This window comes from Nyctereutes procyonoides, unplaced genomic scaffold (assembly GCF_905146905.1).
Source record: "Nyctereutes procyonoides isolate TBG_1078 unplaced genomic scaffold, NYPRO_anot_genome, whole genome shotgun sequence".
NCBI classification, from domain to species: Eukaryota; Metazoa; Chordata; class Mammalia; order Carnivora; family Canidae; genus Nyctereutes; species Nyctereutes procyonoides.
In genome coordinates, this window is record NW_026575146.1 from 71479611 (window position 1) to 71493498 (window position 13888).

Below are 13888 nucleotides of genomic sequence, written 5' to 3' on the forward strand. Positions count from 1 at the left end.
AGCCCGACGTGGGATTCGATCCCGGGTCTCCAGGATCGCGCCCTGAGCCAAAGGCAGGCGCCAAACCACTGCGCCACCCAGGGATCCCTGAAGCAAGTTTCTTAATTAGCCTATTTGGAAGCACTGGTTCTATTGAGAAGATGTACACCATCCTTTGCGCCTGGCTTTGCACTCTTGCATTTCTTACTTGTTTCTTATTTTCTATGGCCACACCTTAGTTGGACATTTCTTGGGAACTAAAAAAGCATTTCTAGGAGTCAAAAATGCAAATGAAATGGGTACACTGCTGTGTGCTGGAAATGCAAAACTTTAGGGATGACATGAAAGAAAGGAGAAGGAAGATGACAGTAAAGCAGCATATTGAGTGAGGGACTTTTGATAACAGGACTATCTAATATTTAGTTTGAGTTCTTTCTTTTGCCAGTGCATCAGGAAAGTATGTTGCCTAGTAACATAATTTGTGAGTGATATTTGCAGAAAGAAAAAAAAAAAAGCTGAGTACTATCTTGGACTGACTTTTTTCCAAAAGAAAAGCACCAGGCAACATCCAAAGTGCTTTACTTGAAGCAGAAACTCAAAACCAGAGGTGTTCATAAAAACATAAACTACATGGGAATTTGTAAATATTGTAAACTGCAGTGAGAATTCCCTGGGTACTCTCAATTCATAAAATGAGGGTGAGAGGTCATTTTAGCTAGACATTAAAGGTTTTTACTTGACATTTAGATGACACTTTTGTTATTGATTCGTTAATTCAGTATTTATTGAGTATCCATCTGTCACTCATTAGGCACTATTTTACATATAGGTGTAGGGATCCATCAGTGAACATATGGACCAAAATCCCTGCCTTCAGATAGCTTAGTTATGTTACATCACTCCCATTATGTGAAGGAAACCATACCAAATACTATATACAGTTATTATACTGTTTTATGCCAATAGATTTGACAGTTTGGATGAAATGGCTAAATTCCTTGAAAGTCACCGTTTACCAAAATTGACAGAAGAGGAAATAGAAATAGTTATGGGACATAACTATTAAAGAAATTGAACTCATTGCTAAAAGCCTTCCCAGAAAGAAAACCCAAGGCCAATTGGCTTCACTGGTGAAAGTCTAAACATTTATGAAAGAAAAGAGTCAGAGGAATCTCTTCCCAGGTCTGTTTAGGAGGCCATTAGAAGTTTCGTGTAAAAGGTGATAGGGACACTAAGGGAAAGAAAATAGACCCATCTTTACATACACATAAATGCAGAAGTTCTAAACAAATCTAGTGAGATCATTTATAAATAGAACAAATACATCATGACTAAGTGTGGCTTATCCTATGACTGCAAGGGTAGTTTAACATGCAGAAATTAATCAGTGTAATGTGTAATAAAAGGATAATACTAAATGATCATCTTCATATACACATAAAATGCATGATATACAATCCAATAGCTATTCATGATTTTAAAAAAGAAAACTAAAACTAAGTACTAAAACTAAGAATACAAAGAAATTTCTATAATCTGATTAAAAACAGCTTTTTAAAAACCCTAAGCAAAATTTTAATGGTGAAATAAAAAACGTTTTCCCCCTACTATACTCTCTTAAGTAAACTTTACAAACACCCTATCACTTTCTTTTCTTTCTTGTACTCTTTGACAGGCTCCACTTATCCCAGGGTACAGGCTGAGGTCCAAAATCAAAATAACATCTATGTCACTTTTTCCCTCCCAAATCAAGGAACACCAAAGCATTTTTCAGGATGAGTGCTTCAGTATGACCCATGGTAATGTGAAGCTGAAAATGCGAGCACGGTAGGAGCATGCAGAGCTAAAAAATGGCTCTCAGCCCCCTCACATTGCCTGTAACTCTGCTTCTGCAGATGGTAAAGCAGATTTGGCTGTTGTGTCAGTGGTCTGGGTTACATCCTCACTAAGGGCCCTCTCCAGACTGGCAGGCAGGGAGTGGATCAGTCTCTCTCGGAAGTCTTGGCCCATGAAGACGTAGAGCATTGGGTTGAGGCAGCTGTTGAAGAAGGCCAGGGAGCTCGTTGGATTAACCAAGAGGTCAAGGATTTTGTACTTACCTTCAAACAACATCTCTTTGAGCCAGACTGTGCCTAAAAGGGCAATCAGTTGAAAGGGGAACCAACAGAGAAAGAAGGAAGCCACAACAGCAGTAAGGACCCGTAAGGGACGACTGGATTTAATCATGCCTTTTTTGTGTATCTTGGCAGCAATGAGCCCGTAGCAGATAGCAACGATGGACATTGGCATGCTGAAGCCAATGATAAACCGGATGATCCCTCTGGCTGTCAACATGGTGATGGCCACCTTCAACCTCTCTTCAATACTGTTGCCCCAGGATGCAAAACTGAAAGTACAGTATATATTCCCTGTTCCATCATTTACTGTAGTCAAGAAGATGAAAACTGGCAAGGTAAGGATTAGGGCAAGAATCCAAGGTCCAATGATCACTTTTGTAGCCAGGCTTACTGTACGGTGGTTCTGGGCCCAGACTGGATGCAGGACACAAATACAGCGGTCCAGGGCAATGAAAGCAATGAGGAAGACACTTCCAAACAGGTTTATGTCCACCACAATATGAACTGCCTTGCATAGGAACCAGCCAAAAGGCCACAGTTCTCTCATGGCCATTGAGACAATGAGGAATGGTAGGGTGACAGTGAAGGAGAAGTCAGCTAAGGCCAGGTTCAGGTAACAGATTGTGGTGACTGTGCGTGCCATCCGGAATCCAGCCACCCAGATCACAAGCCCATTGCCCAGAATGCCAAGGACAAAGGTGACCCCAAGCACCACCAATGGCAGGATATGCAGAACCTTGTAGCCAGCAGACTCATGGAGCATCTCTTCGGATCCATTCAGAGGGATGGAGAGGTTGTTTTCCATCTTGCCCACACCTGAAACATTTCAATTGCCATTTCTCATCCGTGGAACCATCTTATAGCATCCCTATTCATGGCCAACATTAACTTCTACTATAGCTCCCACTCCAGCCAGGAACCCCACTCTCCTGAAACTTGGCCAGTCATACTATAAAACTGGCACTCTCTTGCCTAATATGTTGGGAAAGGATAGTTCTCCATAGTCCCATAGTTACTCAGATGTATTCCACCTGTCAGGTTGCTTAATCAAGAGAATTACAAGGCTCTTATTCACTAGCAGAAAAGTACACTTACAGTATATAGATAAGAGAAAATTGATTGGCAGATACTTATGGCTCGGTGAGGGAAATGCTAGACTCAGAGTGAGTAGGTTCACTTCTGACCCATCATTCACTGCATAGATGTTGGCGAGCTCTGCAAAGCTCTTTCAGCCCCAGGTTCTCCCAGACTCCCAGCTCCCACTATGAGAACCCTTTGCCTGCTATTTGCTTAGTATTGACATTAAAGTTTTAGAATTTGGTTTGAGTTTATAATTGAGGATCTTTTTTTTTTTTATAATTGAGGATCTTGAACAGTTACGGTAATATGTAGAAACATATTACATCATGTGGATTCTACGCTGGAGGAAGTCAGCAAAGGGGGCCCTATCTCTACTTTCAACCCTCTGTTTTCTTTGCTTGATATAGAGCTCTTCTCTGGGATGTGAAGAAGTTTTGCCCATTGCGTAATGTTCATGTTCTGTGGGATAAGGAGTATGAGAGTAATAAAATTTGTTAGTAATATCTGTGGGGTTCTCATCAGAGACCATGCATTGTATTAATTGCTATATATGGGGATCTAGTTTGATCTACATAAAAAGCTATAGTGCTCGTTATTTCTGGTTTTCATAAGAATAAATTGATGTGGGCAGCCCCAGTGGCACAGCGGTTTAGCGCTGCCTTCGGCCCGAGGTGTAATCCTGGAGACCCGGGATCGATTCCCACGTCAGGTTCCCTGCATGGAGCCTGCTTCTCCCTCTGCCTATGTCTCTGCCTCTCTCTGTGTGTCTCTCATGAATAAATAAATAAAATCTTAAAAAAAATGTTTTTCCTGATCTTAAAAGTAAGAATGCCCCCCCCAAAAAGAAAAAGAATTTAAAAAAATGTAGTGTCTGCATCTGGACCAGGTCACATTTATAACTACTGCATCCAAATTCAACACAGAGGTCTGTGTGGCTCTCACCTCTATGCTACATTAACAGATTTCCTAATATTATGATCTGTTAACTGTATCAGAAATATCCAGGGTGGCTGGGGTGCCTGGCTGGCTCAGTCAGTGGAGCATGTGACTCTTGATCTCAAGGTTGTGAGTTCAAGCTCCACACTGGGTGTAGAGATTACTTAAAAATAAAATCTTAAAAAAAGAGAGAAATATCCAGTGTGGCTATTAATAGTGAATATTCATGAACCTCACCCTAGAATCTCTTTACATAAAAGCTAAGGTGGTCTTCTATGGCCTCAAAAATTTGAGAATCAATTTACCCTGACCTATTCAGCCTCCTTAAGAGAAATTGCAGTTACTAAGCACCTGTTAACATTTAATACTCATAATCATATTGCAAAGTGTTGGGGCACCTGGGTGGCTCAGTCAATTAAGTTCCTGACTCTTGATTTTGGCTCAGGTTAGGATTTCAGAGTCATGGCATGGAGCACCATGTCAGGCTCTGCACTCAGCAGGAAGTCCGCCTAAGATTCTTTATTTCCCTGTTCTGCCTCTCCCTGCCCCTCTCTCTAAAATAAATAAATAGGGGCACCTGGGTGTTTCAGTCAGTTAAGCATCCAAGTCTCAGTTTCAGCTCAGATCGTGATCTCAGGGTCATGAGATCGAGCCTCATGTCAGGCTGCATGCTCAGCAGAGTCTGTTTGAGATTCTCTCTCCCTCTCCCTCTGCCCCTCCCACTCATGCTCTTTCTCTCTCTCTAAAATCAATAAATCTTTAAAAAATGGGAATAAGGTGGGGGAATGGGGTAATTGGTTATGGGCACTAAGGAGGGTACTTGATGTAATGAGCACTGAGTATTATAAGCAACTGATGCATCACTAAATTCTACCCCTGAAACTAATAATACAGTATATGTTAACTAACTTGAATATAAATAAAATTAGATTAACATACTAATAATAATATTGCAAGGTATCTGTTATCATCCCTCTTTTTTTTTTTTACAATTTTATTTATTTATTCATGAAAGACACACAGAGAGAGGCAGAGACACAGGCAGAGGGAGAAGCAGGCTCCTGGCAGGGAGCCCGATGGCGGGATTCAATCCTGGGACCCTAGGATCACGCCCTGAGCTGAAGGCAGATGCTCAACCACTGAGCCACCCAGGAGTCCCAGGAATATTTTCCATGTGCCAAGAGCTCCTTTAGCCCTCACCACAAACCCTTGCATATGGCACTTAAGGATTGATGTATGCCAGCATTTGAGCTCAGCCAGACAGATTCCACCAGAATTGTCCCCTCGACTCTCTTCCACTTGCCAGACTTCCTTAACAGAGTCAAATTCTCTCTACCTACTCTCTAAGCACCTATGAGGCACTCAGAAGATATGGTGCGCTCAGTGATCTATAGATTTTGGTTTAAATATGCTGCTACAGGGACATCTGGGTGCCTCAGCATTTGAGCATCTGCCTTTTACTCAAGTTGTGATCCTGGAGTCCTGGGATTGAGTCCCACAATGGGCGCCCTGTGGGGAGACTGCTTATCCCTCTACCTATGTCTCTGCCTTTCTCTCTGTGTCTTTCATGAATAATAAATTAAAAAAATTTTTTAATGCTGCTACAATGAGGAAGGACAATCGTGCAATGACAGGAGGGGCAAGGCCAGTGAGGCAAAGTTGTAAACTCTGGGCCCATCCTAGTTGTAGTGTGGGAGAGAGAACCTGTGAACCACACATGATACTACTGTGGATTATGAAGGCTGCTATTTGGTGAGCTCCTCAAATGTGCCAGTCACTGTACATTTTATACTCTCCAGTTACAACACCCTTGTTTTGGGATAAGCATTATTGCCATGTAATATAAAAGGAAACCATGGCTCTGACAGGGGAAGTGACTGGCCAGGTGTCACAACTATTACAGGGGCACCACTAGATTTATGGCAATTTCAAATGGAAACTCAGCACTTCCGTGTTAGCTTACTCTACTTCTCTCTCTCTCTTTTTAAAGATTTTATTCATTCATGAGAAATACACACACAGAGAGAGAGAGGCAGAGACACAGGCAGAGGGAGAAGCAGGCTCCATACAGGGAGCCCGATGCAGGTCTTGGGCCTGGGACTCCAGGATCACACTCTGGGCTGAAGGCATGTGCTAAACCGCTGAGCCACCCAGGGATCCCCAGCTTACTCTACTTTTCTAGCGTATTTGCACTTCCAGATTTTGAAATAACTGTTTCAGTTCTCCTTTTTTCCTCTCTGGTTTTACCCGGTCTTTCCCCTCCTCATCCCCACTCTCAGCTGATGCCTTTGCCTCATATTATAATGGGAAGATGGTAACCACTAGAAATTTTTAGCCTGCCCTGCTCTAAACCTTCCAATCTACCTGCACCTGTTGTAGCAAATAAAGAGTTCTCATTCTCCCAGCAGCTACCCTCCTATATTTGCTCTGGATCCCTCTCTACCTCATCTTCCTGAAAACTTTCCTCTAGCATTATCCCTTTTCTTTTCTGCCAAAGACAAAAGCCCAAGATTTTCTTTCTACTGGGTCATTCTCACTATCCCATAAATGTTATCATCTCTTTTCCCTTTAAAAAGAAACCATCCTGGGGCCCCTGGCTTGCTCAGCGGATAGAGCATATGACTCTTGGCTTTGGGGTCATGAGTTCAAGCCCCACATTGGACACTGAATTTACTTTAAAAAATAAAAATTTAAAAATAAAAAGAAACCATCCTTGACCCATATTCCTTTCCAGCTTCAGCTCTATTTCTCTCAAGAGACTTCTTTCTGTGAAGAGGATTCTCAGCCAAACTTTAGAAGGGAGCCTCTCCACTCCTCACCTCCCATTTTCTCCTAAACATACTCCAGACTGACTTCACTGCTCAGAGCTCCACAGAATGTGCTCTCCTCAGGGATACCTGTGGTCTCCTCACTGCTGACTCCAGTGGTCCCTTCTCAGTCCTCATCCTGATACCTCAGTGACGTAGGACCCATTTGACCCCTTCCTGCTTCCTAAGACACATTTTTCCTATGCTTTGAGATGATAAAATGCATCCACAACACACTCTTGGTTGTTATTATAGCTCAATTGGCCACCTCTTCTCAGCCCAATTTCTTAGCTTTTTCTCCTCTAAATTTAACTTTTTTTATTTTTAAAGATTTTTTAAAAGATTGTATGTATTTAGAGAGAGAGAGAGCCTGCACATGCAAGCAGGGGAAGGGGGCAAAGGGAGAGGGAGGGAGAGAATCTTAAGCAGACTCCACACTGAGTGCGGATCCCCACTTGGGGCTCAATCTCACAACCCCCTGAGATCATGACCTGAGCCAAAATCAAGAGTCAGATGCTTAGCCAACAGCCACCGGGTGCCCCTTAAAGATTTTATTTTATTTTATTTTATTTTTTAAAGATTTTATTTTTATGTAATTTCCACACCCAATGTGAGGTTTAGACTCACAACCTCGAGATCAAAGAGTCCTGAGCTCCACCAAGCCAGGTGTCTCATTCCTGATAACTTCTAAGCTCCCTAAAACTCTAGTCTGATATACCCACCTGACTTCTTGACTAAAACAGATCCTTGATGTCTTTCCCTTATTGCCCAACTTAATCCAAGTCTGTCTTCTGTCTGCAAAGCAACTGAATCCACTCCCAGAATCATTTCCATTCCTTGTCCATGGCTCCCACTTCTGGCCTGCATATTTGGACCAACCTTGCAAATAGCTTGTTCCTGCTACAAATGCCTCCCCCTGAGTACCGCTCACCCAAAATCCATTCTCCAGACATTAGCCAAATGATCTTTTAAAAGATCATGATAAATCATGACCTTGTTCTGCTCAACATCCTCCAGTGGTTTCCAAAGTCCGGACTTCCAAACTCAAGTTTACCAAACACTCTTGGATCTGCACCATCTATCCTTTTGTGACCCAATTTCCAAAGTGTGAGGGAGTCCCCACATCAACAAACAATTTTTGAACATCAGCAGGTGTCTAAGAACTCAACTCCATTCTGACACTATCAGCTTGCACAGGTTAAAAGTTCAGTACTAAAAGATGCTCCCTGCACCTAGGGCAATTCAGATACTAGGTACAAGTCTGGGGTACCTGTGGTTCTGACTGACTGGCTGTAAATCAGAGGTTCCCACAACCTCTTCCTCGGATTCAATTCATCTGTTGCAGTGGCTCACAGAGCCCAGAGAAATATTTTATTTGCTAGATCACCAGTTTATTATAAAAGGATATCACTCAGGAACAGCAGATGAAAGAGATACATAGGGCCAGGTGTGGGGAATGGATGTGGAATTTTCATGTCCTCTTCAGGTGTGCTGCTCTCTCCATGTTTTCACCAACCCAGAAACTCTCTGAAGTCTGTCCTTTTGGGTTTTTATGGAGGCTTCATTACACAGGCATGATTGATTAACTCATTGGCTATTGGGGATTGAACTCAGTCTCTGTGGCTGATTTTCTCCCATCCTTAGGTGCTTTCTGAAAGTCACATCATTAACAAAAAAAGACACCTCTGCCACTCTCATCACTTAGGAAATTCCAAGAGTTTTAGGAACTCTGTGCCAGAAACAGAACGAAAACTTAAATATTTCTTTTTCTTTAAGATTTTATTTATTTATTTGAGAGAGAGAGCAGAAAGCACAAGTGGGGAGTGGTGGAGGGAGAGGGAGAAGCAGGCTCCCTGCTGAGCAGGTGCTGATGCCAATGCCAGGACTCAATGTCCTCCCAGGATCATGACCTGAGCCGAAGGCAGACACCCAACTGACTGAGCCACCTAGATGCCCCCCAACATCACACTCAATCATACTTCATACATCGCTCTAGTCTTACACAATGCATTCTATCCATTGAACTCCTTCGATTGCTTGAACATGCCAAGCTCATTGCCATCTTGAGGCTTCTGCATCCTCTGTTCCTCTGCCTATTATGCTCTTTCAAGCTTCCCACATTTGGCTCTTCAGTAAGAATGAGTTATTACATCTTCAGAGGCCCCACCTGGCCCATAATACAGGGCAGCTACTCCAGGCAGGCTTATTCTACCAGATATTCTTGTTTGTTTATCCATTCTTTCATTTCCTATTCTAAATATCCTCCACAATGGTGTAAACGCTAGAAGACTACCAAATTTTTTCAGTGCTAAATTTCTAGAGTAATTCTGTCCAAAGGAAACATACATGTGAGCCACATATGAGGCTTACCATTCTTTCTACAAAGTAAAAGAAATAGTGATAATATATTAATTTTAATAATATATCTCACCCAGTATATAAAAAAGAATATCATTAGAACAGGTAGCCAATATAAGAATTATCAGTGAGCTATTCTGCATTCTTTCTTCATGCTAAGTCTTTTGAATATACTAAATGTCTTTTACAGCACATCTCAGGTTGGACCAGTGAGAGCTCAATAACCATATATAGCAAGTGGATTCTAGATTGGATAGCCTAGCTCTGAAGGTTTAGGAGGTATCTGCCACCTAGCAGATGTTCAGATAGTAATTTTTGAAATTGTCAGGGTCCCAACTTACCACTGGCTGAGATCCTTTTTCTCTTGTTAGTTCCTGGCTTCTTGCAGAGTGACTCAAGTTGGGCAGACACTTTATTGAACAAAGGGGGAGGAGAGATGAAGCTGTAACCAATCAGGTGACAGAAACCCAGGGCTTCTTGCAACTTCCAGAAAACACCCTGAATATGTTGTCAGTGTACTCTCCTTGGAGACTGAAGTCTGAATATTCCCCTCACCTCCAGCCCTATTACAGGAGACAGGAATTGACCCCTCTAAATATCAAGAGTCAAGAAGTGTGGGTGTCCCAGCCCTTTCTCCTTAAGAGGTTCAGGAAAATGAAGGAAACAATTATTGAAGGTAGAAGAACTCAAGGCAAGCAGTAAAAAGCAGAGATAATGGTTAAGCAAAAACTTGTTTCTCTTTTCACACAGCACTTCTGACACCAAATGTGTAGTAAAGGGCTCCATCCTACAGCAAGACTGCCCCCATTTCAGATGCTACTTGCAAGTCCCTGGTTGTCACCTGCAGCTGACTGACCAGCTATAAATCAGGGGTCTCTGAGGCCCCCTCTTCAGGTCCAATAATTGGCTAGAGTGGCTCGACAAACTTAGGAAGCCAATTTGCTTTCGTTTACCATTTTATTATAAAGGATACAGCTCAAAACCAGCTGAAGCCAGCGTCCATCTTGTCAGTTCAGAAGAAAAAATGAACAGTAGAGTGTGTATTGCCCCCAGGCATGGCGGGACCAGCTGAGGAACTTGTAGGTATGCAACCCCACTAGCTTACAAGTAGTTAATTAGCACTACCCTAAAGGTGTAACCACCACATTTACTTAGATCTCTAACATAAAGAAAAATTTCCAATTCTCAGTCTCCTGAGTTGGAAAAGACCTCCAGATGATCAGATGAAGTGGTGCCAGAGCATCTGCTATCATGAACTCATGGGCCTCCAGTCAGCGGTTTTCAGCTTCTCAGGTGACTCCTGCCCCTAACTTTTGCCCTTTATCTTATTTTAAAGATTTGTTTGAGAGAGACAGAGTGCATGAGCAGGGTGGAGTAGGAGAGAAAGGATTTCAAACAGACTCCCTGCTGAGCAGGGAGCCCAACACAGGGCTCTATCCCATGACCCTGAGATTATGACCTGAGCTGAAATCAAGAGTCAGACACTTAACCAGTTGAGCCACCCAGGCATCTCAGATAAAGCCCCTCACTTGCAAGCCATCAGGGAGTTTGGGGCTAATCAGCATTAGGTCCCCATTCTCCTAGGAGGAGCCACATCAGTAAATAATCCTCCTTTCTGCACTGCCAAAGCTCAGTGTCGGTTTTTATTGGCTTGCTGCACGTCAGGTAGACAAACTCTCATTTGGGTTGGTTATATGGCCAAATTGAAGGGATACATAGGCAAAGTATATAGAGGTTGGATGTGTACACTTTCCATATCCTCTCTGAGGGCACCACCATCCCAACACCATGATGTGTTCGCTAACCCAGAAGCTCATCAAATCTTTCGTTCAGGAGTTTTTATAGAGCTTCATCTCCAAACCTCTCCCATCTTCCCTACCCCAAAATCTGTGTGTGAGGCTGAAAGTCCCAAAGCTTTAGTTACCTAGTCCTTCAGAGGCTATCATAGAGACCCCACTTAAGTCACTTTATTAGTATAAACTTTGGTATGATCAAAAAGAGCTCCTAAGATATAATAAAATATATCTTTATATATTTTATGTAAAATATGTATTTTTTCATTTATGTAAAAATGTGCTTATTTAAAATACATTTATATATTTTATCATTCAGGAAATTCCTGGGGTTTTAGGAGCCTGTGCCAGGAACTAGGGACAAAGACCAAATATATTTTATAAAACATAATGCTAAAAGAAATAGTGGGGGCACCTGGGTGGCTCAGTCTGTTGAGCATCCTACTTTTGATTTTGCCTCAGGTCACTATCTTGGGGTTGTGAGATCAATGTTCAACATGGGGGCTGCTTGGTATTCTCTCTCCCTCTTCCTCTGCCCTTCCACCCTCCACGCCATGCCCACCTGCTAGAGCTCTATCTCTCTGTAAAAAATAAATACAAATAAAAGGAATTGTAACCAGGAACACAGAGAGAGGTAAGGGAGATGTGTAAAAGAGGACCCTTCACCCAATACCATCATCAAGATCAATCCCCTAAACTTCTGCTCCTCAGGGAGATAACTTTGAGGCCACTGATCTGAAGAGATGGGTCCTATTGAGATTTTAAGCACCATCATACTGTTCTACAGAGTTATTCTCAAATCCAGTCACTACAACCATGGAGAAGAGTGAAAAGCCAGAAGACAAGAGTCTAAGAGAAAGAGATGAAAACAACTATTTTCTTTTTTCTCCCAGAATCACTATACCAATGGGATGTTTTCAGTTATACGTATAGCAAACATGTGAATCCCTTAAACCATGAAGAAATTTATTATTATAAAGGTTTGGAGTTTTGTTTTTAAAAAATAAAGATTTTATTAATTTATTCATGAGAGACACTGAGAGAGAGAGAGAGGCAGAGACACAGGCAGAGGGAGAAGCAGGATCCCTGTAAGGAGCCCAATCTGGGACTCAATCCTGGATCCCAGGATTACTCCCCGAGCTGAAGGCAGATGCTCAACCGATGAGCCATCCAGGCATCCCACCTTTCTCATTTTATAAGGGAGGAGAATCTGTCCTGGAGTCTCTGCAAACCTGCTTTTAACTTTTTACTGACAGAACTAAGTGACATAGCATTTCCAGACCAATACAAGGGAAAAAAAAAAAAGTCTTAATGAAGTTGCCCTGGTTGGCTTACAATGAAGGAAATTACTACCTGAATAAAATGGAATCCACTGATTAAGGAATACGGGTGGTAGATATTATACTGGTGTAGGCCTCCAAAGGAGTTCTTGCTTGCTGCCTCCAGGGAACACAGAAATTAATCAGACACAGGCTCTGACCAACTAGATGAAAAGATGAGATAATGAAGTGAAGTGCTTGTGTCCTGACTCAGGTCCTTGGGCCCCGCGAGCAACAGAAATTTACTAGAGGCCAAACAGGAATTCCAGGCAAGGCTTTTATTGGGGCTGATGCTCAAGCACAAGGGAAACAGCACAAAGGAAAGCTGGCTCTCTGAACAAAGGCTGGAGAAAGTTTTTAAAGAGACTGAGGTGGGAAAGAAGTGATTCAAAGCAGGTAGTTGGAGAGATATGGGATGTTGGCTCACTGGCGTAGCAAACAGAACATTCTTCATCATGCGTTGCATATTTCATTAATATGTTAAATCTCCATCGCTGGGAGTGTTTTTAATATTACAATCAGGAGGAGGGGCACCTGGATGGCTCAGTCCCTAGAGCACTTTAACTAGCTGCCTTTAGCACAGGTGATGATTTCAGGGTCCTGAGATGGAGCCCTGCGTTGGGCTTCCTGCTCAGCGGGGAGCCTGCTTCTCCCTCTCCCTCTGCCTGTTGCTCCCCTTGCTTGTGCTCTCTGGCTGTCTGTATCTCTCTGTCAAATAAATAAATAAAATCTTTAAAAAATATTATAATTAGGGGAAGTCGATGAAAGATTATTGCTGGGGTCCACTTTGGCACAGACTGGTTTGGTTTGTTCTTTGCTGATCTTTGTAGTCAAGTCTACCCTTTGGTAAGCATCCTGCTTCCACATTCCTGGAAGATATGCTACTCAAAGGGGCATAGGATTTCAGCTATCAAGGGATGTTGGGTTTCATGGTCAAGATTGAGGAGGACTCAAGTCCAGTCCCTGCTCTGTCTCATTTGGTCACAGTAGAGTAACAGTATACACAGTAATAGAAAGATGCCTGAGTTTTTATGAGATCCTCCAAAAGAAACAGTTAACTCAGAATGACAAGGCATAGTATCATTCAGAAAGAGGGTAACATCTAGGCTGGGTCTTAAAGACTCAGATAAAGAAGAGAAAGAAAATTGCATTCTAGGCAGAAGGGAGTGAAAATCTACATGAGAGAGGCCAAGAAATCCGTTAAATTGGTTATTGGAGCATAGGTGATGAGGCAAAGAGTGGTAAGTGATGCCAGAGGCCATCTCCTAGAGGGTCATGACTGCTACAAGGGCACCTGGGTGGCACAGTCGGTTGAGCATCCGATTCTTGGTTTTGGCTCAGATTGTGATCTCAGGGATGTGAGATTAAGCCCCACATCAGGTTCCATGCTCAGTGTAGAGTCTGCTTGAGATTATCTCTCCCTCTCCCTCTGCCCCTCCTGCTCATGCTCTCTAAATAAATAACTAAATAAATGTCTTTTAAAAAAATGAGCAGAGGAC

General features: G+C 42.5%; 1 protein-coding gene across 1 annotated transcript; it reads right to left on the reverse strand.

Annotated features, from left to right (window-relative positions):
- Nucleotides 1-500: 500 nt before the first annotated feature.
- FPR2 (formyl peptide receptor 2) lies at nucleotides 501-9711 on the reverse strand. The gene is made up of 2 exons (XM_055310963.1): nucleotides 9619-9711; nucleotides 501-2912 (listed from the first exon to the last, which is right to left on the reverse strand). Exon 2 carries the CDS (start codon nucleotides 2899-2901, stop codon nucleotides 1846-1848), a length of 1056 nt encoding a protein of 351 aa, XP_055166938.1. The 5' UTR covers nucleotides 2902-2912; nucleotides 9619-9711; the 3' UTR covers nucleotides 501-1845.
- Nucleotides 9712-13888: the final 4177 nt, after the last annotated feature.

What these genes read in the sequence shown, in the direction of transcription:
- FPR2 (XM_055310963.1), bottom strand. Translation starts at nt 2,901, where the DNA reads ATGGAAAACAACCTCTCCATCCCTCTGAATGGATCCGAAGAGATGCTC.